At 42.5% G+C, this 24,165-nt stretch overlaps 1 protein-coding gene across 1 annotated transcript in view; it reads left to right on the plus strand.

Moving 5' to 3' along the window:
• Nucleotides 1-24,165, plus strand: part of DNAH9 (dynein axonemal heavy chain 9) — a gene marked incomplete in the record, with an annotated part of 94,979 nt that overhangs the window by 44,519 nt on the left and 26,295 nt on the right. Inside the window, 13 exon segments of the mRNA XM_072403301.1 lie at nt 2,694-2,855; nt 4,154-4,350; nt 7,457-7,619; nt 9,344-9,467; nt 10,196-10,338; nt 14,063-14,224; nt 14,402-14,635; nt 15,702-15,962; nt 17,080-17,505; nt 17,693-17,812; nt 19,706-19,894; nt 21,535-21,770; nt 22,014-22,136. Of these exon segments, the coding sequence (XP_072259402.1) occupies nt 2,694-2,855; nt 4,154-4,350; nt 7,457-7,619; nt 9,344-9,467; nt 10,196-10,338; nt 14,063-14,224; nt 14,402-14,635; nt 15,702-15,962; nt 17,080-17,505; nt 17,693-17,812; nt 19,706-19,894; nt 21,535-21,770; nt 22,014-22,136 (2,540 nt within the window).

Raw genomic sequence — 24,165 nt, forward strand, 5'->3', positions numbered from 1 at the left:
GTCTCCTGTACCATGTCTGCAGTCTCTGACCGTCTCCTGTAGTATGTCTGCAGACAACCATATGTAACATTTAATGTGCCGAACATTATATATGGCCCTTTGGTGCTTTTAGGGGTTGTATTTGAGGCCTCCTTTACCTTTTTTACTTGAGAAGCACTGCTCTAACACCCCATCCCTCTCGTCTCCTGTTCCATACTGTATTATTGAATACCTGGTTTTTGTATTCAGCATGTAGAATTTAGTCCACCAGTTGTTACCTCAACCTGCTGGAATGACAGCTACCATCAAAATCTCAGAGCCGGTTGCTTTGTGAGCTGTGCTTATTGGCCATTGTGAAGTGTCGGTTCACCAGCACAGATGGTGATTGGTAGATAATGCGCCACATGACAATGGGGGGGGGGGGTTAGAAAGGGACTGCTGATCCAAGGCCTTACAACTCCATAGGCTTCCTGGGCACTGCCTTGGGTATTATAAAATATGAGTGAGAGACAAGAGAGCAGATTCCTTTACTGATAACTAAACAGTCATTAGCCAGATGTGCTGGAGAATGTAAATAGAATGAATCAGTGCTCCCCTTTAGGATAGCATCTGTGTGATCTCAAAGGCTACAGGAGGCCAATGGTGGACAAGTCCGGTGGTGGAGGCCAATGGTGGACTACTCCGGCTACAGGAGGCCAATGGTGGACAAGTGGCCGGCTTGGTGTCTTTGCATTTATAAAATAAATGCAACGCTTCTACTAGTCAGAGTCCCATTGCAGGGTCTTCCCATCCATTAACATGCCACCCTCACACATCCAAGAGCTGCATTTTGTTGTCAGTTTTCTACATATTTACTTCTCACAATGCGGGGACACTCTCATCTCATTCTTCATTAGCAACACTTATTGAAGCTCTGCTTTTAGCCGCTGCAGTAATGAGACAATTAGCACAGACCTATTTGTAATGAAGGGAGCTGTCAACCTGTTTTGACAAGGAGAACCGTGTCAGGCGTTTCAGTCACCGCCAAGTTCCGGCGCGAGCCATTAATATGGCAAGGTAACGCAATGGAGACAGTGGCCCAAGACAGCAGATCGCAGATGGAAGAGCAGACTGCAATCTGTTGGTAATCAGCTCTATAAACAATGATGTGCTCCTCCCCAGACCGAACACACAACTTTCTACTGTAATGTACAGCTCTTCCTTAGCTGGGTAATTGAGTTTTGGAAGCGTGGGGTTTGTTAACGCTCTGTCTGAAATCCAGCCGACAAGACTCTTATTCTGCAAGAACAGAACAAGATTCCGCAAAGATTTAAAGGGGCGCCGGGCAGAGTTATGTGCCAGAGTCCTTCAAAGCCTAAACCACAAAATAGAAATATTATACATTCCAGCTTATTGGTCCTTGGCTCACCAATAACTGTATGATATCGTTTAAATCTGACAAAAACTATGGAGCTCAAGGGCTGGCCTGAATGTTTTATTATTGATAGGGAAATTTTAGATCCCCGTATTAAAGAACCATGTTAATCTAGAGGAAGTTGTACATAGAACAAGCTTTTGATATGGTGGAGAAGTTGTCACCCTAGAAAGTACTACATAATACCTTTCTCTCCTCATTACTATAAAAAAGGGAGAGAATCACAGAAAGAGCTTTTAGCATTGAGATAAAAATTGGCACCCCTTTTATAAAGCAGTCCCTGAACTCTAATAAAGTACCCATTCACCTTTGATTCTGCCCTCCCCTTCACCCCGCACATTCAGAACATTTCCAGGTCCTGTCACTTTCACCTGCGCAACATCTCCAAAATACATACCTGGCCCCGTAGACCACCAAACTCTTTGTACACGCTCCTATCATCTCTCGTCTGGACTACTGTACTACCCCATACACAGCCTTCCCACCTACCTACCCCATACACAGCCTTCCCACCTACCCACCCCATCACAGCCTTCCCACCTACCTACCCAATACACAGCCTTCCCACCACTCCATTTCAACTGCCTCTCTTTGTAGTTCTCTTCATTGGCTTCTATTTCACCTTAGAATGAATTTAAAGCTCCCATGCTTTGACTTTAAATCCCTTCAAAGTTCTTGTCCCACCTACCTACCTGATACACAAATCCCCCGACATTTCTTATCCCACCTACCTACCTGATACACAAGTCCCTCCACAGCTCTTGTCCCCTTACCTGATAATAAAAAAAAAACCCCTAGCCGCTCTCTTCGTGCCACCAATGACCTACTAATGACTTCCTGACTTATAACCTCCTTGCAAGCATGACTCCAAGACTTTTCTAGAGCTGCCCCCACTCTCTGGAATGGTCTTCCATGTCACATTCGGCTTGCTCCTATTTTTTGCACATTTAAAAGAGCACTCAAAACCCAACGTTTCAACCTCACCTACCCTGTCTCCTAAATCCTCACTGCTTTCCAACTTTCCATATACCCCCCTCCTATTGTATGATACTTCCCCACCGTTCAGATTGTAAGCTCTTCGGGGCAGGGTCCCCTCCTCCTCCTGTGTCCCTGGAGGAGGAGGGGACCCTCCTCCTAGGCGGTTCAGAAATAAATCAGAAAGCTAAAATTTCATGTTTTGTCTGAATACAATCAAGTGATTCCTCAGAATCCGTTCCTTCTGCTTGACTGTCTTCCTGCAAGGCAACAGCTGTGAATTGTGTTCTTGTTTCAACAACTTTATTCTTATTTCCAAATCCAGGGCATCCTCTTATCCACCCCGGACTGCTTAAAAACCCCACAAGACCTGGTGAAGCTCTACCTTCACGAATCCAATCGTGTCTACCGAGACAAGATGGTGGAAGAGAAGGACTTTGAGATATTCGATAAGATCCAGGTGGACATGGTGAAGAAATTTTATGATGTAAGTTTTGCACTTCATTTTTTATCCAATGAGATTCCTCAGAAGTTGCATCATGCTGTTGAATTCATGATTCATCTGTTCATGGAAGGGTAATGCTTCCAAGTCACTTGGGGACCCAACACCTATGTATCCCCAAAGTATATTTCCCCAACATGACAAATCACAGAGGAATAGAAGGGTTATACTTAGGTTACTATGGAGTATTTAAGAAAGATAACATTTGACCCTGCTGCAATTTTCAGACCCATTCTCCTCTCTGTAATGCAAAGCCTGTGCTGAGAATACTAGGGAGCACTGACAAGCCTAAGTGTTCCGGGTCAATGACCCAGTATTTAGGTCAAATGATCAGAAATAAAGGTCAGCCATCATATTTCTCTCAGTGCAGGTGGGAGTTCCACTAACAGTCTAATTATCACTCAGAATACTGGACATGCAACCCTGTCACTGCTGGGCAATAATATAGTCTGTTCTTCAACTGGGAAAATCAAGGCAATTCTTTGTGTTGCTCCTTCAGGTACAGCAATAGGTTTGCTGTAGTCCCTTCATCAGTAGTACATTGCCCTCGCTGTTTGGAAGAATCTGAAAGATGTTTATATATAATGCAGACTTCTCTTGCTATGCAAGTTGCTCTGGCCATTTAAATTGTGCCATTAGTAAGGTTGGATGACCGCATTACTTGCCCGATAGATGCTGCATTACCAATTTATCATAGTCCCTCCTTGTACATGGCGGTGCAATGAGTTGGATTCAGTATTCAGGTCACCCAGACTCCTCACCGGAGACCAATAAACATCAGAAACAAGAGGTCACTAGAATCCGGACACAGCAATTCACAGCGCATGGTATGGAATTGTAATCATTGTTACTGTTCCCCCTTTAATTCGAATCAGACTACAGAGTACAGCTCTCCCTGTTGTTGGGACTGTTGTTGCATTTGTCACTTCTGTTTCATAGTTTGTGTCTGAAGAACATTTTGATGAGAGGTGGAAGAATGGAATGGCTGGCAATGTAGAATAGGGTTACAGTGCTGGGCACAAGTGAGATACTAGGAATGAGAGCTGAAGCTTGACTTGTGTGATTATATTACTCCTGCAGAATAAAATCTGCATGCCAATATGGCTGCCACTTTTCCAGAATCCCCTGGTATTACAGATAGAAAGCTGGTACTTTTATACATTGTCAGTGCAACTCTTTACCCAAAAATGACTTTCATGTTATAAGTCAGACAGGAATGCTGGGGTTTGCTTTTCAGTTTTAAAGCGACTATAAGTTAATCTTTCCTTTTTATATGTTTACAGGACATAGATGAAACTCTAGAACAAGCAAGAACCCTAAACATGTTCTGCCATTTTGCAAATGGAGTAGGTGAACCTAAATACATGCCTGTGCAGTCTTGGCAATCATTGAATAAGATCTTGGTGGAGGCCTTGGACAATCACAATGATGTCAACGCTGCAATGAACTTGGTTCTGTTTGAGGATGCCATGTGTCATATGTAAGTATGAACCGCTGGTGATGTAATAGCTTGTGCTTTCTCTGCAGCATTATGCCCCAGGCCTGCCTGGTGGAATCCAAACTATAATATTCCAATTCTCTTACCACTGCTGTCAACTTACTTCCAGTTTACTTGCTGCTGGGGTGATTACTGATAGTTTGAAGGACATTCTGCAAAGTTAGTACAGAATCATTGCAACATTTCAATCTGCAGATATCTTTAAAAGAACTAAATTTCTGCCCTGTGCATGGTACCTCCCTCACAAGGGGGGCTTTTGTGAAGTCTACAGGTCATGTGGAAGCAGTAAAGTATATTTTGGGGTCTCAAACACAAGCTAGAACTGATTTAAGACAAAACCAGGCATGAGATAAAGCCATGTCTGGCTACATATGGGACATATGGGGTGCATAGTTGGCTTATTGTTTGCATTGTACATAGTCAATAGGTGAAGAACAAATGTAATTGGCTGTATGTATATTAGCGAATATATCTATAGTTGGCTTCCTGGGATAAATACATTGCAAAATGCATCTTAGGCTGTATTACCTAATGTTCCTGGAATACAGAAAAAACAAGGCAGTCAGGGGGCTTATAAATAGTCACCAGTATTGTCTATCATCAGTATTTGTTTCCCCAATACTGAATTACCATGCATGTGCCACCAGCAAAAAGAACAGTGAGAACCCCAGCTAATACCATCACCAAGTCTTGCTCCAACCCATTTGAGGCTTCAGTTACTTAGATCTCACATATTTGAGGGTACAGAACAAGAGTGTATATGCACCCTTTTATACCTAGAAAAGCACTGCCTGATTTTAGATGGAATTAAAGGCAAAAGGTATATTTTTATGGTACTGCTTGGGCACACCTAACACAAATCTTCATTTTTTTAGTTCAGGTTAACTTTTAGCTCCAGCTCTCTTTTCAGCTGATCATTTGTTTGCATGGGAAGATTTCTTCTCTATTATGTCTGCTTTCCATCATTTTCAGTCCAGAGTGAGAAAACTTTCATTTTAGGGCCACATTTTTTTCCATATTAAGGACACAAACACCAATAAAACCCAACCTGATGGCATTCAACCTGATGGCATCACTGCTCATGTCCCCTGGGGTGGCATCTTTTCCAAGGTTTCATTGGGTACTGGTGTCTTCCCTGCCATTGGACGATCACTGACCTGTAAATTTAATGTTTCTTTTACTAAAAAGTTTTACTATCAATTCCCTTTTGTAAAGTTTAGTTGCACTTTCTGATTTGCTGCCTCTTCCTCTGTGTGGCACTCTGCAAGGCTCTGCTTCTATAGAGCTTATTATTTTCTATATAATCTTGTAGTCTTGTCAGAAGTGTCAGTTTAATAGAGAGAAAGGGAACAGCAATAAGTCTCACGTCATCCGTTCTACATCACAAGATGCAGAGTCATCAGTTTTTGGATGGAGAATTGAAGGCCTCTGATTTCCCCAGCGGAGGCTCGAGCAGTCACAGGAACACTTATTGTGATCAGAGACACCTGAATGCGTCTCCAGCGGCTCCGGCCTCATGTAATTGGCCATCGCTCCTGATACAGACGATTCTAGAAGTTGTTAGGGGCTTCGTCTGGCACAGTTCGAGGAGAGAGATGGCCTCATTACAACATAACAAGACCGAGCTGAGAGGGCACAGTCATCGGGAGAGGAATTCCGAATCATTTGTGTTTTACAGGAGAACTTTACTAGAAAGGTTTCTTCACTAGCTGCTTCTGTAGAAGATTTTTTCTGGGTTATTATATAAAAAGTTCTCTCTATATATATTTGGCCCAATCAAAGTATGACCCCATTTCCTGCAGATGAAATCAGACCAAATTATTAACACTCAAATCATTTTGAAATCTCACATCAAGTGGTGCCAAGATTGTTATGACATTTATGGGGGGGATTTTTTAACATTAGGGGAATACGTATTTAATTAGTATACGGGGGAGATGTATGTTTGTATGTATGTTTCTTTAGTGTTTGGGGTAGCAGGTAGCACTAATATTAGGGGTGGCATGTAATGCAATGTGCCTATGAGGAGGGATTCCCCACATGAGAATTCTGCAACTGTTGCACAGCAGTGGACAGACCCATCCATGGCTTGCTTAAGGAGCTTTCTTAGACCAATATGGAGGTTTGGAGTTGTTCCCACCCACCCTGGGGTGCGGCCATTTCTCGTTTCATACTTCAGATAAGCAATACATGAAAAATCCGACAAGGATGTTGGGAATCCATCCTGATGGGCACTTCCAGTGTGAAGACTTGGGTACTCAGCATTGACATTGGGGGGGCATCTCATAATGAGCACATCCGGTGTGAAGACATGAGCATAGGAATGGTGGGGGCACCTCAGATTGAGCTCAAGAGCTGTGCAGTTTTAGGTACTCAGCACAGGGATAAAGGGGGCACCTCACAATGGGCACATCCGGTGTGAAGGCTTGGATAATCAGCATTGGAATGTTGAGGGTACCAAAAATGAGCACAACAGCTATGCAGATTTGGGTACTCAGCACAAGGATAGTGTGGGCACCTCATAATGGGCACATCCCATGTAAAGACATGGGTACTCAGCATAGGGATGGTGGGGACAGCTCATAATGAGCACAACAGGTGTGCAGACTTGGGTACTCCCCACAGGGATAGTGGGGGCCCTTTATAAATGGCATTGCCAGTGCACTGACCAAGGAGCTCAATGCTAGAATGGTGAGAGATGCTCATAATGGGCATTAGGCTCACCAGTACCTAAAGTATTTTTGTTTTTACTATTCATGCAGTCCATCGTTTCTGTTCTTTACTGGCACCAAGTATTGTCTCTTCTACAAATCAAGCCCCTATTATTAATGGAATTTGTTGCTCAGTCTTGCTTTAGCCTTTGTATTGGCATTTTGAATGCTTCATTTTTCCAGGAAGGGCCTATGGGGGGAATCCCAGGGATGGCGAGTGTGGGTATCACGAACAGGCTCAAGCTTCAGTGGCCAGTCACTCCACTGTCTGCATGTTAAACACGCCTTGTGCTCTCTGCCATCTCGAGACCCCGACAACATCCTCCCTCATGTTCAGCCATGAGTTTTATTATTATCTTTGTTCTGTTTCTATGTAGCTGCCGAATCAAGCGTATCTTGGAGTCGCCCCGGGGGAATGCGTTGTTGGTCGGAGTGGGCGGAAGTGGCAAGCAGAGTCTGACGAGGCTGGCAGCCTACATTAGCTCCTTGGAGGTCTTTCAGATCACGCTGAGAAAGGGCTACGGCATCCCAGATCTCAAGGTAGGGGAGCGAGAGCAACGTCAAAAACTGGCGAAAGTGTCAAAATGATTCTATATCCCACAGCAACCAATCATGTTAATTTTCTTGCTCAACAAGAAACTTTTTTTCTGATATTTTATTAGGCCAACTGAGACAATTCAAGGACAATTGAATTAGTTCTGATTCTCTGGTGGGAATGCCTTTCAGGGATTGTCATTCCCTATGCTCACTGTTCTTTGTACAGCACTGTGGTATATATCAGAGCTATATCAATATATAATAATAGTGTGTGACTATCAGGACACATTAGAATGTTAGCTCCAATGTACAGAGACTTATGGGACTAGCTCAGTGTTCTCTGTACAGCACTGCGGTATATTTGAGAGCTATATCAAGCTATAATAATAGTGTGTGACTGTGGGGGAGGAGAGACATTGGATATTCAGCTTCTCTATACAGAGACTGATGTGATTGGCTCAGAATTTGCTTCTACTACAACAAATAAGATAAAATTGGTGGTTGAGGGGAGATAATCATATCTTTCATTGTGGCATCACCTTTACTTTTCTTTAACTGAAGGCTGATTCTACAAGATGAACCCTTTCATCCTCTCCTCTATTCACACAGTAAATAGTCGGACAGGTCCTGGAATAGAAGGGAAAATTTAATAGCTGTCCCATCTGTATGGGGTTATCGCCACCCACTCAGACCCATTGGGAAGCATCATCGGGGGAACATATTTGGAGTGGAGAGGGATGTATTTCTGTATGAAGATGGCTGATGGGGGGACTCTATTTCCTGATCTGCATATGGGAAATACTCAACTATAGGGTCACCTGCAATGCACCAAAGTTTGCTATCTAGTCCTCTGCAAACGATGGCCTCATTACAAGGACCAGTAAGCCATATTTTATCATCAGATTGTGAACACCTGACCATCACCCCTGTAGGTGCTTTTTGGACATTCCATTCCAAAACAATGGCCTCTTGGATGAGAAGACCTGGCTCACTATTTTAATTTGTCCCAATGGTGTTCAGTAGGTCTGGGCTTTGTGCGGGACACTCGAGTTCCTCCACACCAAACTGGTCCCACCATGTCTGGGTGTGTACCCGAGGGCACAGTCATGGGGGAACAGAAAATGGTCTTCACCAAACTGACCACAAGGCTGGAAGAGCACAATTGTTCACAACGCCTTTTGTATTATGTATATATTATGTATTCATCACATACTTTCCAGGAAAACCTGAACTCTTTAATTAGATTGGGGAAGGGGGGGGGCACATACTTTAAACATAGCAGGTGTGAACGTTTGACCAACACTTGCACTTACGCTTTTCTGATGAATCAATCATAAATTGGGCATCTTCCTGCAGGGATGCCAACATATCTAATTAAATACTGACACATATGAATTTCCTGGGTTGTTTTAGAAATTCCGATGCGGTGAGACACCGACTGAAATAATAAGTCATGGAATCTGTGTAACTCAGATATGTCAGTAATTAACGGGGTGATTTGTCAAATCTGATTTATTGCCACAAGCACCTTTCATGGGTGATGTCAGCTGTGAGATTCTTCCTGGGAGGTTGTCACTGATCGGACATTCTGATATCACAGTGTCACCGTTCCTGTAATTGAAGATTAATGAGCAGAGGTCCTAAATATTGGCCGTGGACAGCTCCCCTTCCATCCATTCCTCCACAATAGCGGTTTATCACAGCTCATCTTTTTTTCCTTTCCACAGGCAGATCTGGCGAACCAGTACATCAAGGCTGGTGTGAAGAACGTGGGCACTGTGTTCCTCATGACAGACGCTCAGGTAGCGGATGAGAAGTTTCTGGTGCTGGTCAATGATTTGTTGGCCTCTGGTGAGTCCTGGATTATCATCTCCAACTCCCCCATTCTAGCTCATTGGCGCTGATTTATTAATGGAAAGAGTAAGATTTGTTGCCTATAGCTGCTCATGAGGTCTTAGGTTTGGCTTCCACACTGGAAAGATATAATCTGTTTGGGGAAACCAAGGAAATATTCGTTCTAAGATTTTTTAAATCTGATTGTTTGATAATTTAATCTTAAAAATACATTTTATGAAAAAAGAGCTTCCTGGAATTTGGCTTTGTTGTACTATATCAAATTTGGATGGTAGTATCCTGAAGGCATGCCCCCTCTATATATCACAGCTGGTTTCTTCTGGCTGGTTTCTTTAAGATTTGGAAACCAATTAGGCAAAGTGAGATGTAGAAGAATGCCGTCCCTGATATCACCAGGGGGAAAGATAGAGAGTTTAAAGGTATTTTTTCTCCAAAGAGAAACCAACACTTGGAGCCCATTCCCAGCATCTGGGTGAACCATGATAGATGACTGGAGGGATATTCACAGCTTATAATATAATGTGAATGCCTTACAGGGACTGTTCATTGTGAATGGTACACAATGTGAAAAGTACCTAACCCCCCCCCCCCCAGCCAATCAGACTTAAGCTTACTATGGCCATGTAACCAATGGTTGATGTCTGGTTGCTTTGGGTTTCTGCATTTTCTTGCAAATGCTTGATGAGTTTCCTTGCACTAAACATTCTATTCTCTGTGACATCCAGGTGAAATTCCGGACTTGTTTCCCGATGACGAAGTGGAGAACATCATCAGCAGTGTGAGAAATGAAGTAAAGAGCCAAGGCATGCTGGACACCAGAGAGAATTGCTGGAAATTCTTCATCGACCGGGTCCGCCGGCAGCTCAAGGTGAGTGCATGGCAAGGATGACCGGAATCTTATACCTTCCATCATCAGAAACTATTCATTATTCTTTCAACCTATTTGGTGTAAATACAATGTATTTATTACAAAGTGGGTATTTAGGTTGAGCCCAGACAGGTCACATGACATGTCCCCTTTAGCTGGTATCTGTGTCCTGTTTGTAATCTGTAACCTGTCCTCTCTTCCTTTCTACTTTTCTGAGTATCATTGGGATTCCTATCTCATGACCCAACCTCCCAGAGCACCATGGGAACTAAAAACGGGTTGGGGCCATATGGTACCGGAGGCATCTTAAAATATACTGAAACCTTCATGGAGGAAAACCACAAGCACAGCATTACATTGCATGACAGGTGCACTTTTTAGGCTGCTTTTTGTCACTCATCATAAAAAATCCACCCAATGATGGGTCTGCTTTAAACATTTTCTTTTGTTCTGTTTTCTCCTGGTCGGTATAGCTCGCTGTCATTTTGTATCTAATTTGCTAGGTCAGGTACCTCCAATGATACAACTGATGAAGTGTGTATGCACAAATGGAGCAGTGCACATTTTAGGCCCTTTTATACTCCATCATTTGTAACAAGAACATTCCGAGTGAATTGCTCCTTGAAGGGAGTTCAGGCAGATGCAGCTCTTTGGCCGCCGCAGCGTTTTCGTCAGCACTTTGCAGAATTCGGCGCGCTTTCTTCCCGCTCTCGTTCATTACGGAGGAGGATGGGAGGCAACAGATGGCGCCGGCTATGTGCTGATAAAAAATAACTTTTCAGATGTGATTATCCAATCAATACATTTTCAAAAAACACATCTCAAACATGATTACCCAAGCGCCATCCCTCGCTAAAAGAGCGAAACAATGATTAGCCCATTCATGTGGGGACAAACAGCCATTATTCCCGCAGAAAGGATTCCTCTGATTGCACAAATGTTTGTGTCTGAAGAGCATCCGTAAATATTACAGAGAAATAAGTGCTCAAGCTGCAGCGAACAGAATGCGGGAGTCCCTTAATTACAGCTTCTGAAACGCTGACTGCAGAGGGATCCGGAAAGGAAACTCACAGCCTCCCGTTATTAGAGAATTCTCCTTTATCGGAGTGACGTAGGACTTCCATGGCGGAAGGTCTGCGGGCTTTCCACAAACTTTTCTTGTGTTCAGAGGAATCACTTTGATATTTTTCTGTTTGTATAGGGAATGTAAAATAGGCCAACATTATAGATGGCGATAGTGGAAAGTCCCATATTGACTTCTTGTATTGCTCAGGAACTCAGGGATTCTAGTAGCTAGATCTCCGCTAATCAGAATTCCAAGTTTTACCCAATAGTTTCCCAAATTTAATGGCAAATGGTAGTCTTGGCCTTGGCCATCATGTCGACCATCCATTCTCATTCTCTGGCTGCCTTGGTTTCCTTCAGTGATGCCCACGGGTTCCTAAAGCTGTGGCTGATTGACTTTCTATTTGATGGTGCCTTCATTAGTTCATAGCCAGCTGCATGACACCAGACTTCTGTAAGGGTGGCATTTGGCTCTCCCCTGTAATGGGACATTCTTTCCAATAGACCATGCATGGTGCAATTTTTCCATTGGTTTAGGCATGGGTTCCTCAAAACCTGGCAATAATTCTGAGGGTTTTTTTTGGGGTAAAACATTTGCAATGCAAATTGCATAATTTCTTGTAATAAAAGACTGCAGAGATGGAGACATAATCCTGCCCCTGTACAAAGCATTGGTCAGACCACATCTGGAATATTCAGTCCAGTTTTGAGCACCACAAACAAGACATTGTGGAATTGGAGAGAGTGCAGAGAAGGGCAACTAAACTAATAAAAGGAACGGAGGAGCTCCGCTATGAGGAGAGATTAGCTGAACTGAATCTATTCTCCCTTGAGAAGAGACGTATAAGGGGGGATATGATCATCCTGTATGAATATATAAACGCTCCATATAGAGAACTCTCTTCCCAACTATTCACTTTTAAGATCTTTACAAAGCACAAGGAGGAAACAAAGTTTAATCTCTGGATAAGGAAGGGATTCTTCACTGTAAGGTCTGTGAAAATGTGGAATCGGCTCCCTCAGGAAGTAGTTTACAAGTTCTATAGATTGCTTTAGGAAAAAGCTGGACGATTTCTAGAAGCACAGAATATAATTGGGGATTAAGGATTTAAAGTAAAGATAACAGAGACTGCTGATCCAGGGAACATCCGGTTGACTCATGGGATCAGGAAGGATTTTTTTTCCCTGTTGGAGCAAATTGTACCCGGGGTTTTTTTTTTTTTACTTTCCTCTGGATCAGCTATGTCCATACGATTTTATATCTGTGATATATGTTTATTTCCCTAGTTGTCAAACTTGATGGACTTATGTCTTTTTGCAACCTGACTAACTATGTAACTATTGAAAATGCTGATGTGGGTGGAGAAAGGGGCACCTTTATTGTATACTTCCCTTATTTTCGGCACCAGCAGTTATCCTGGTACCAGTTCATGTTTTTAGGCTTTTTGGCCTCACAGTGTGGCCATACAGGTAGGTATGTTTATCAATTTGCTTATTCAGGGCACAGTGACAGATCATCTTAGGAAAACAACTCCCACCCAATGACATTCCCTTCCCCACTTTCTTTTTCCCTCAAAGCCTTTTGTCAGTTCTCTAGGATTTTGTTTGTAATCTCCGCCGCCAAATACCATGGACACCTGAAGAGGCGAATTAAAGTATTTATAAAGCAAAAAGGTATTCACATTTTTTACAAAGGGAAGGTTAAACCCCCTGATACAGTAAGAAATGCAATGGCAGCACTGCCATCTTTACCTGTCCTGCATATCCAGTTATATGAGGTAAAAGGTTGTTGGTCCCCAGCAAACTCTTTTCAGTTGCTGAGTATTAGTGACGGGGAAATTGCAGCTGCTGTCTGCCTGTCCTCACCTCGGAGGAGAAAATTAAATGTTGGTCTTTTGCCTGTGAACGGATGTGAGGCGACTTTTCTGCCCGAGCCTTCATTTCTCAGTAAGATGTTTACAGGCCCATCCTGCCGATTATTCATTGACATTTAAAGTGCCCTACAAACAGAACGTTTCGATGTAGATGCAGAAACTTGGCACGCATGAAAAATTGTGTCAAGGCTGCTGCAAATGTAACCAACATATAACAATAAATGAATATTTAAAATAGGAGAACCTCAAAGTAAATGTACACCTTCATTGGTTGAGGTTTAGTTTGCACTGTGCACAAAATACCTAAAATAATTGTCATCTTTTTCTTTATACAAATCATTTTTGGATGCATGGTTTACTGATTGTGAAAACCGTATACTATGCTTTTGTAATGTGTCTTAGAAGATTCATTGGGAGATCATGTCATGTGTAGCATTGTCCCCCATTCCAACCCCATGGCTTTTAATATAAAGTCACCTCCCTCCTTATAGTTATACCATCCTTCACTCTACCAGGAAGGCTTTCCACAAGATTCTGGAAGGTGTCTGTGGGAGTTTGTGTCCATTTGTGAGGTCAGATACTGATGTTGGATTACAAGACCTGGCTCACTATTGACAATTTACTCTTGACCATATGGTATATGGATACATTAGATGGTTGTACTACCAGAGGTATCCATATACAAATTTATGTACATTGGTGGTTGTGGTTGGTTGCATTACAACATTTTAGAATGTGCTTCACAATGTGATTCTTGTTGTCTTATGAATGGTTCCTTTTTCCAGGTCGCTCTGTGCTTCTCTCCCGTTGGAAACAAGTTGAGAGTCCGAAGCAGAAAGTTCCCAGCTGTGGTCAATTGTACAGCGATAGATTGGTTTCATGAGTGGCCACAGGAAGCTTTGGAGTCCGTCAGTCTGAGATTCCTCCAGGAAACAGAGAATATTGAGGTGAGATTTCATCTTTAAAGACCTGACATGGAAAAAGTGTATGCTGGAGCAGACACCGATGAAGCGTGGTATGATGGAATATACTTGGTGTATCAGGTCAAATGACCACCAGCTATTATTTGTTCCATAGAAGTAATAGGAGTGATTGAATGTGCATTTCTTTTGTTTTTATCTCAGCCAACAGTCAAAGAGTCAATCAGTAAATTTATGGCCTACGTGCACACAAGCGTCAACGAGATGTCCAAAAGCTATCTGACCAATGAGCGCCGCTACAATTACACCACGCCAAAGTCCTTCCTGGAGCAGATCAAGCTCTATCAGAACCTTCTAACCAAGAAGGGAAAAGAGCTGGCCGCCAAAATGGAGCGTCTGGAGAACGGACTCGAAAAGCTGAACAGTACCTCTGCCCAGGTGAGAACCAAACCTTCCAGATCTCCTGTTGTGGCATCCCAAGCACAACCACTATGGGATAAAGTGCTAAGTGCCAAGAAATGTTTTCTTGGCCTTCAGATATGAACTGAACACCTTGTTCTTATTCGAGGTATATCTGATAAAAGATTCATTATATATGTTTTGCTTTCATATAACAAATGATTCTCAATTTTGTCATCTTCAGCACAAAATAACATTGTTGCCTTTTTAAACCCTTTAAGCATGCTCGCATAGCAAAGTGTCCACCAGGTTAGTCTGTGTTTTTATGGTCAGCTGTCCATAAAAAGCAAGAAAAAGATCAAAATGCTAATCTTGATTAGAATTTAAAATCCAAATTTAGGAGTCTCAGCAAGTTGGGGGACCCATTTAGAGATGATTGATTTTGATGCATTTCCATAATATAGACCTTCGTTCTGGGACTTGTATAATCTAATGCATAATTTAAGGAAAGCAGAAAACAAATTTATTGAGTTTAGAAACTATGAAGTAGCTGTTAAAAAAAAAATTGTTGAGTGAACATTGTGGAATCTCAAATTTCCCCGGAGACTCTGAGCCCGCCAACATCCCGTCAGTGTAATTGTTATAACAGTGCTGCGGAACCATAAGGTTAATCCCCTATGGGTTTTTTCTTTAGTTCTCCAGTCATACATTTCTGCAGAGACAAGTTCAGCAGTGAAATTCTTTCTGCAAAACAAAAACACTTTTCTTTCTGCCCCGGGTTAGGTGGTGGTTTGCTGCCTTAAGCTTGGGTCAGTACTAGTACTACTAAATCTACTAAACCACATTTGTTCACATTATTATTGTTCTAAGAATGAAAACCAAAATGTCCCATTGGATGTGTACAGAGTGAGAAAGCTGCATGCTATTAAGCCTACAGACCACAGTTGTGTTGCCCCATGGACCCAATCAAGAAGTAAGAAGTGGTCAACCCAAGAAGTGCTCACTGCATGAAACACTTTGATTGTTTTCCTTATTATTATATATGTCTTTATTTTTTGTCTTTCCTCATGTACATATTACAATCCTTTATTTCTTTTTTGAATAGGTGGATGATCTGAAAGCCAAACTGGCAGCACAAGAGGTGGAACTTAAGCAGAAGAACGAGGATGCCGATAAACTGATCCAGGTGGTTGGAGTGGAGACAGAGAAAGTGGGTAAGGAGAAAGCCATAGCGGACGAGGAAGAGAAAAAGGTTGCTGTGATTGCAGAGGAAGTCGGAAGGAAGCAGAAAGATTGTGAAACGGACCTGGCCAAAGCAGAACCGGCTTTATTAGCAGCTCAGGAAGCTCTGAATACCCTCAATAAGGTACATCTGACATCCAAAATATCGTCTGCTGCTCCATGGCTGCATTGTCTTTGCTTATATCTACACCATCAATATGAAAATGTATTCATTACTCTGTATTTCATAATTTATAGTACTTTAAAACAAGGTATAATATAGGTATACAAGCATTGTTAGCAGAAAAAACAAAAATAGGAGACAATAGATATGAGGGACCTTCTTTTCAGAGCCATGGAACAGAAGGTATAAAAGCCCTGAACATTACAGCTTACATCTAACAATAGGGATGGGAATCCTACATAATACAATTTATATCTAACGGGAACAAAGTATATAAGATACATGATCTTTATAGTGTACATCTAATAGTAAATAAGAGGGATAATAATCTTTCAGTATGCACCCTTTATATAACAGGAAACAGGGGGAATGAGGGTATATAACTCCAACATATTATGCAGGGCTGTAAATTAAATAGGGGTTGCAAATGACAGACAGATACAGACAGTGACACAGAAAGAGGAGAGGACCCTGCCCCGAAGAGCTTACAATCTAGGAGGTGGGCGAAGTATCACACGATAGGAGGGGGATATGGAATGGTGGCTAAGTAGTCAGGGTTTAGGAGACAGAAGAAGACAGTGGGTGAGGTGGAAGCGTTGGGTTTTGAATGCTCTTTTAAAGGAGCAGAAAGTAGAAGAAAGCTGAAAAGGATGAGGAAGACCATTCAAAAGAGTGGGTGTGATAAGGTTATGAGTGAGGAGCGATGAGAGCGGCTAGGGGAGTTTTTTTTTTTAACCAGGTCAGAAAGGTAAGTGGGACAAGAGCTGTGGAGGGATTTGAATGCAAAGCACAGAAAATTAATTTGATTCCAAGGTGAAATTTATGCCAAAGAAGAGAACTACAAAGAGAGGCAGCAGAAGAGGAGTGGTGGGAAGGATGGATAAATCTGGGTGCAGCATTTATATTGGATTGTTAGTTTACTATAATAAGGGAATAAGGGGGAATAGGGAATGCATCTAATAGGGAATAAGAGGGTTGGATCATTACATCATAAAGCCTATGGTCAAAAAACAAAATTACAAGTGTTCTAATCATTTATAAAGCAAGACTTAAACTTTCTCATATTTTGTCCATTTAGACCAACCTGACTGAATTGAAGTCATTTGGCTCCCCTCCCTCCGCTGTCACAAATGTCACAGCAGCTGTTATGGTCCTTACAGCCCCAGGAGGTAAGATCCCCAAGGACAGGAGCTGGAAGCAGGCCAGGGTGGTCATGGGAAAAGTGGACAGTTTCTTGGACTCTCTGATCAACTTCAATAAAGAAAATATTCATGAAAACTGCATCAAAGCCATCCAGCCATACCTGCAAGACCCCGAGTTCAACCCAGAGTTTGTCTCATCCAAATCTTTGGCCGCCTCTGGCTTGTGCTCCTGGGTCATCAACATCGTCAGGTTCTATGAAGTCTACTGTGAGGTTGAGCCAAAACGGCAAGCTTTAAGCAAGGCCAATGCAGAGCTGGCAGCTGCAGAAGAGAAGCTAGCCAACATCAAAACCAAAATCGCTGTAAGTCAACTTCAACATTCTGAAAATTTAGGTCCATTGAAGCATTTACATGTCGTTGTGGTGGGAGGGACAGGAAGTTTCCTAATACTAAAATATCCCAATACTTTAAACTGGGTCTGCAGGTTTGGTTCTTCTATGTGGCTTTTTTTGCATTTGTGAAATAATATTTCTCGCTTTTTCTTTTCAGCAACTGAATGAAAACTTGGCGAAACTGACAGCAAAGTTCGAGAAAGCCACAGCAGACAAGCTAAAATGTCAACAGGAAGCTGACGCTACGGCCCTGACCATCAACCTGGCCAACCGCCTAGTGAGTCTGTCATTGTATAGACACAAACAATGCCATTGCACAGCACCCACCAGCAATGAATCTGCCATTCTTAGCTTGTTGAGTTCATGATCCTTAACACTAGGCCAGCCTTTTCTAGGGCTTTTGGGTGCAAGAAGGAACAGGATTTTTTTCAATATTTACAAAAAAACTGGTGGATAACCACATACAGGCTATAATATCCTTTGATTGCCCCACCCATGCAGAGCAAAGTTATTCAGCAAACGCCCACCCTAAGTACCTCCCCCTCCCATCCATGAGCTTAAAGTGTGGCCACTCCCAATCAAAAACTGATTCACCTTTCATCTGCTCTGCAAAATCAGTATTGATTCTGGCTAGTCACATGGGGGATGAAATATTATTTCATGCTTGTGATCCCTTTGGGATATGGTTAATGAAAGCTGCAGACATGAAAAGATTGACAATGACATTATATACTGTTATAGTCAATATGAGATTTTAGTAATTGGTTTCTCAAATAATTTTTCTAGGTGTGGAATGGGTGAAGGAAGGATTCATTGTATTTTTTATTTCGAGTGTTTGTGACTCAGTTCCAGCCATTCAAATAATTCATTTTATTTAACTTGCCAGAAACCTGATTTTTTTTTCTTATGACTGCAACCTTTTACACAAACCTTTGTTAATTTGTTATGCATTTTATGCAAATGATGCAGAGTAATCTGGAACTAACCGCGTGGAGCTTACAAACTGCACAATACGCGGTAAACACTTCACACCTGTCCTTGGCATTGCAATAAATAAGTGTCTTTGTCACACACAGGGGCCCCATACCGTTTCTCATTACCGTCATGAATTAACAGGATGGCTGGCCGAGTGTGCCAGCCTTATTGTCATCTTTTCATCCTTCTCTGTCTTTTTTTCCAGCGAGCCATTTATTAATGGAAGCTTGGAGGATGAAAGTATCATCTCCTCCCTGAAATTTGTCATATTGTATAGCTGTAACTTATTTTCTTCTCAGTATGTAATCATATAATTTTCCCCCATGACTCAATTCAATTTGCTTTATTCATCTGGCCCCACCCATTTTTTCCCTGGGCCAGGGCCCATACTGTATATACATGCCATCAGACCTGTTGAACTCAATGTTTCAGACTCATTTGCCTTGATACATTTAGGATCCCCGTGTTGTCTTTTCTAACGGGTTTAATTCTTCTTCCATTGGAAGCTGTAAAATCCATTAAAGAGTTATGGTCAATTTAATAGCTATAGGGAGTCTCATCTCCAGCTGCTGCCCCTGACATGCCCAGGGGCCACACATAAAGTTTGATATGTAGTGCTACGATGCATTGCCAGAGACTGCTGGCACATTGCTGGGGTTGGCTAGAGACTGGGAAACTTCACAATGTGTAGGTGAAGTGTAAAGGCTGCAGGAGACTGCTAGAGACTGCGGATATGTTCTAAAAGACTGCTAGAAATCTATCAATGTATTACTGCTGGGGACTCAGGGCTTTTCCACAACTTCCCTTGCACCGCAGGTTGGGTCCCAATGGTCCAGACCTAAACTCGATCGCAATGCTGTGCCAGAAGATTTAGAGCTCCGCATAACAATCAAAGCTTTGTTCATTCTAAACCTCCGGGAGAGCTCCCACTTAAGGATCTAAATAAATACCTCCTTGGTATTTATTAGAACCTCCCTGGTCAATACATTCATTGTCATGCATAACTGAAAAAATAGAAGGTTCTCCATGGACCGCCATGGTAGCAGAAGAACCGGTAACCTCAGTGCTAAAGACTATTCACAAATGTCATATGACCAACATCTGAAAACTACAGTCCATAAAGAATCTCCATCACTAGAAGCTATTTTATCAAATGAAGCAATATTTTGAGATCTCTGCCATTTCTCCTGTTTAGGTTGGAGGCCTCGCATCAGAAAATGTCCGATGGGCTGAAGCGGTGAGGAATTTCAAGCTTCAGGAGAGCACACTTTGCGGGGACGTCCTGCTCATCACCGCCTTTGTCTCCTATCTGGGCTATTTCACCAAGAAGTACAGACAGGACCTCATGGATAAAACCTGGAAACCCTACCTGGGGCAGCTGAAAGTAAGTTTTACAATCACGTTGTAGCACAAAGTGGATTTCCTGTCTGAGATTTTACTAACAGGAAGCTGCAAATATTTCTACTAAAATAGCTCATCCTGCAATTGCCTCTAGGTGATCTCCATGATGATCACACTGAGGACCCCTGAATGGGCAGAAGTAGCACAGAAGGGGCATTTTAATAGAGTCAAGCCGGCCTTACATATAGGGTTGGGTTCTACCCATAGTGACTACATAAAGCTATAAATAGTCATTTTTTTGTTGCTTTTACTGCTTCGTAGTAGGTAGTGATTTAATCTCCCAACCATAATTTTGGCCCTATTCCCACTTGCATGGGTCAGAGCTCCTTGTAATGAAGGATGAAGGTGAGCAAAATAGGGTAAACAAGTCCCAAAGGGGATTAGGAATTTTTTAGCTGGCCCGTTGGGGGTGGAGCCAGCTAGCATAATTGTATCTTCCCACATGATTGGTGGTCTTCCAATAAGATACGACCAATGCCAGGGGCTTTTGATGGCCACAGAGGCATATACATGGGAGAATTGGAAAGTCTGTGCTGCTACCAGATGGTTAAATTCACACTTTTGATGCTGTCTCAAGTTTTTGGCTTGAATCACGATTGTGTCACCAGAGAATCATATTCTGTACCCTGTTACTGGCAGGCTGAGTTTAATAAGGCTCCCACTATGTATCTGAGAGTGAATATACAGCCAGAGTACATTATGACAATATTCATGTATACACTGCTCTTACTATATTGCCACCTCCACCTTCTCTTTGGTAACAATCTGCAAAATGTCACATTATAATGACTTGTTCCTGTGCGATGTCTGAACAAAAAGCTGAGGATGGAAATTCAGCTTTCTGATGTACAGACGAGGCTCGTGTGTGGGCGCTTCTGGCGTATTTGCCGCCATGGCAGCATTTATTACAGTGTAGAAGGCAGCAGGGTTCCCAGATAATGCGTTCCCTGTGAGGGCCATGCTGGGACTGAGGCGTGTGTGCGACACATCACCGGAGTCTTGTGAGCCGGAGTTATTGGTTGATTATTCATGAGAGGAATAAAACAGAGCAGAGGAGGGAAAATCTGCAAGTGGCTCTCTGCCGGGGGCAACAAGGGGAGTGCATTAATCAAATATAGCATAAGCACTAAGAACTTGTACTGTGAACTCCATTTCACTCTGTAATCAACCGGCTGCAGGACTTAAAGCTTGTCCATAAGGCAAACAGCCAAAATAAAATTCACCTTCCTAATTGATGAGATATCCATGAAGGGTAACTAATAACGCCTTAATTCACCAGCACCATTTTATCCTGAAATACTCTGCTGGAGGACTCTGCTCCTACCTCCTCTCTTGAAATATTCTGCTCTGCTGGAGGACTTCTCTCCTGAAATACTCTGCCCTGCTGGGGGATCTGCTCCTTCCTCTATAACTCTTCTCTCCTGAAATACTCTGCCCTGCTGGAGGACTCTGCTCCTTCCTCTATCTCTCTCGTCTCCTGAAATACTCTGCCCTGCTGGAGGACTCTGCTCCTTCCTCTATAACTCTCCTCTCCTGAAATACTCTGCCTTGCTGGAGGACTCTTCTTCTTCTATAACTCTTCATTTTTTTCTTTGTAACTCCTAAAGTTTCCTTCCCCTGCAGGTCCCCATACCAGTAACGCCATCTTTGGACCCCCTGACTATGCTGTCTGATGATGCAGATGTAGCAGCTTGGCAAAATGAAGGTCTCCCGGCTGATCGGATGTCTACAGATAATGCTACCATTCTGACCAACTGCGAGCGCTGGCCACTTATGGTGGATCCCCAATTACAAGGCATCAAGTGGATCAAGAATAAATATGGAGAAGGTCTACGAGTAATCCGCATCGGGCAGCGAGGGTAAGTGGGAAGGCATAGGGATGGCACCATGACCGCATGTTCAGGAACAGATCAGTCTCACATTTCTGGACATTTCTGACATCTTGTTCCGATTATTATGCTTCAGTTGGATCTCCTTGGGGTACTCTTATGTTCATAATGGATTTATAATACCACAATATGCATTGTTTAGTTTACTTTTTTTTCTCTTATTTCCTTTAAGCTTCCTCTTGTTTTACCATCTCTGGTTCTTCCTTTTGTCAGGTACCTGGATACTCTGGAAAGAGCCCTGGCTGGGGGAGATGTGGTCCTTATTGAGAACCTGGAGGAGAGCGTGGATCCTGTCCTGGGACCCTTACTGGGCCGAGAAACCATCAAGAAAGGAAGGTAAAGAAAAGGCCGAAATTGCCTCTGATTTGGTCTGTAGGCCATCCATGCTGAAAGGGTTCTGGGACTCAACTAGTCCAGAACACATCCAAATGTCTTAGAGATGAGCACCTACCTCCACCACCAGTCACATCCCCCCCTCTGCAGAGAGATGATTGGTTGCTTCAGTGTAGATTGTTTGTTCTTTTTTCATACATCTATATAAATACAGAAAAACTAATCATGGATGCAGCCGTCTTTCTAGTAAACATTTTTCCCCCACTCTACATATAATTCACATGTGATGTTACTTTGCAAACCAAAAACACACACCTGCAACTGATAGAAGCTTCTACTATTTGTATCCAATAGGAATTTGTTATAAATGACCAAAGTATAATGTGAGCCATCAGGTCAATCAGCAAGGTTATCAACATGATCAGTGGAAGGTTTCTTCACCAGGTTATGTAGATGCCTCCAGTAGGGTCTTCTGACTGTTGCACAAAACACATAGCAGGTCTTTACTCTCCTATTCCCAAACACCCCTCCTTCATGATATCTCCAAAAATGTTATTTCTGTTGGAAGAATTGCATTTGAGGCATCTTGTCCTAAAGGTTTCCGGTCACACAATTTACTCTTTGACTTTCAAATGGTGATTGGCACATGGTGTTCTCACAGGGTGACCGGGTAGCAGTTCTACCCCTCTGTAATCACCTGTTACAACAGAGACTTACCCAACCCTTGCTAACCACAGTGGGCAAGCACTTTGCATCCAGATAAATAGGAACATCTAAATAGATGCCTAATGATTTGTGTCTTCTTCCCTTTCACTTTTCCACCGTAGGAATACATATAAAAACATCTTATTTTAATATGCAACAAAAACATTTGCAGGCCTAGTAATACCCTAATGATAAAAAGATGCGCCATTAGTAACTTTCCACTAGTAAAAGAACAGAATATTATTTCTCATGTAAAATGGAATGTGTATAACATATTCATATGACAGTCCTCATTTTCCAGGATTTGGCAGCTAATCTGCTCTCACCGGCTTTAAGTGACGATCATTATGCCACATCCTTCCTAAAATGCCACCGGGCACTTGTCAGATTCCTGATGCCTTTTCGGTTCCCCTCAGCTGTGTGCAGTTCAGAGCAGTGAGATTGGGAGTTTGCAGGCTCCTATATTAAACTCAGGTTTTCAACACCTCGGCAGTCAGTTATGCCATGCGATGAAAGAATCCTGCATGGCGCATTAATTGAAAGGGAAAAGTGGCCACGCAAGTCATTTAGTGTTTCTCATTAGGGGGGAAAAGCTGTTAACACAGTGACACTCATCCAGCGGCACGTCAACAGAATTTCCTGCATGTGACGATGAGTGTAATTGACCTCCCTGAATAATAATTATGAGGAGAATGAAGAATGCTCCTCGATGATTCACATTCCTGTCTTCACTAATCGCCGCTGTCATTTTATCAACACAGCTGACGTAAAGGGAATCTCCATCTGAATACCCAAGGACACAGTTGTATCGTATGAATCAAAGAAAAAATTACATTTATTTGTTAATCAGTGTTACCTTTCACCAGGCACAATTTCCTCTGCTGACGCATTTCACCCCAATATAGGGCTTAATCAAAGCTGCAGAGAGGATGTGCACGGTGCTTTGCAAATATCTGCAGGGTCAGGTAGCCTGCAGCCTTCCAATGGCCGCGAATAGGCACTGTAAATACACACTGCAATCTACCAATAAATCTAAACCATGTCATTGACTACACAAGTCACGATAATAACTGCACTGGCCAGAACGATAGATATATAGCTTTCTTAAAGCTGGCAGCTCCAGGCTTTCTTTATGAATAGATGAAGGAGAAGCATGGACACAACTGCAGTACTTGTTGCATGAGCTCAACTAGTGGCCCAGAAATGTGTTGTTCAGCCATTTGATTTCAGATACACTTTTCACATCACAAGTCAAGGTGACCTTGAGAATCCTTAGGTGTTGAAACTAAAGTTTAAGTATCACTATGATGCCAAAAAATCTAAATAT

Source organism: Pyxicephalus adspersus, chromosome 3 (assembly GCF_032062135.1).
Source record: "Pyxicephalus adspersus chromosome 3, UCB_Pads_2.0, whole genome shotgun sequence".
Classification (NCBI taxonomy): domain Eukaryota; kingdom Metazoa; phylum Chordata; class Amphibia; order Anura; family Pyxicephalidae; genus Pyxicephalus; species Pyxicephalus adspersus.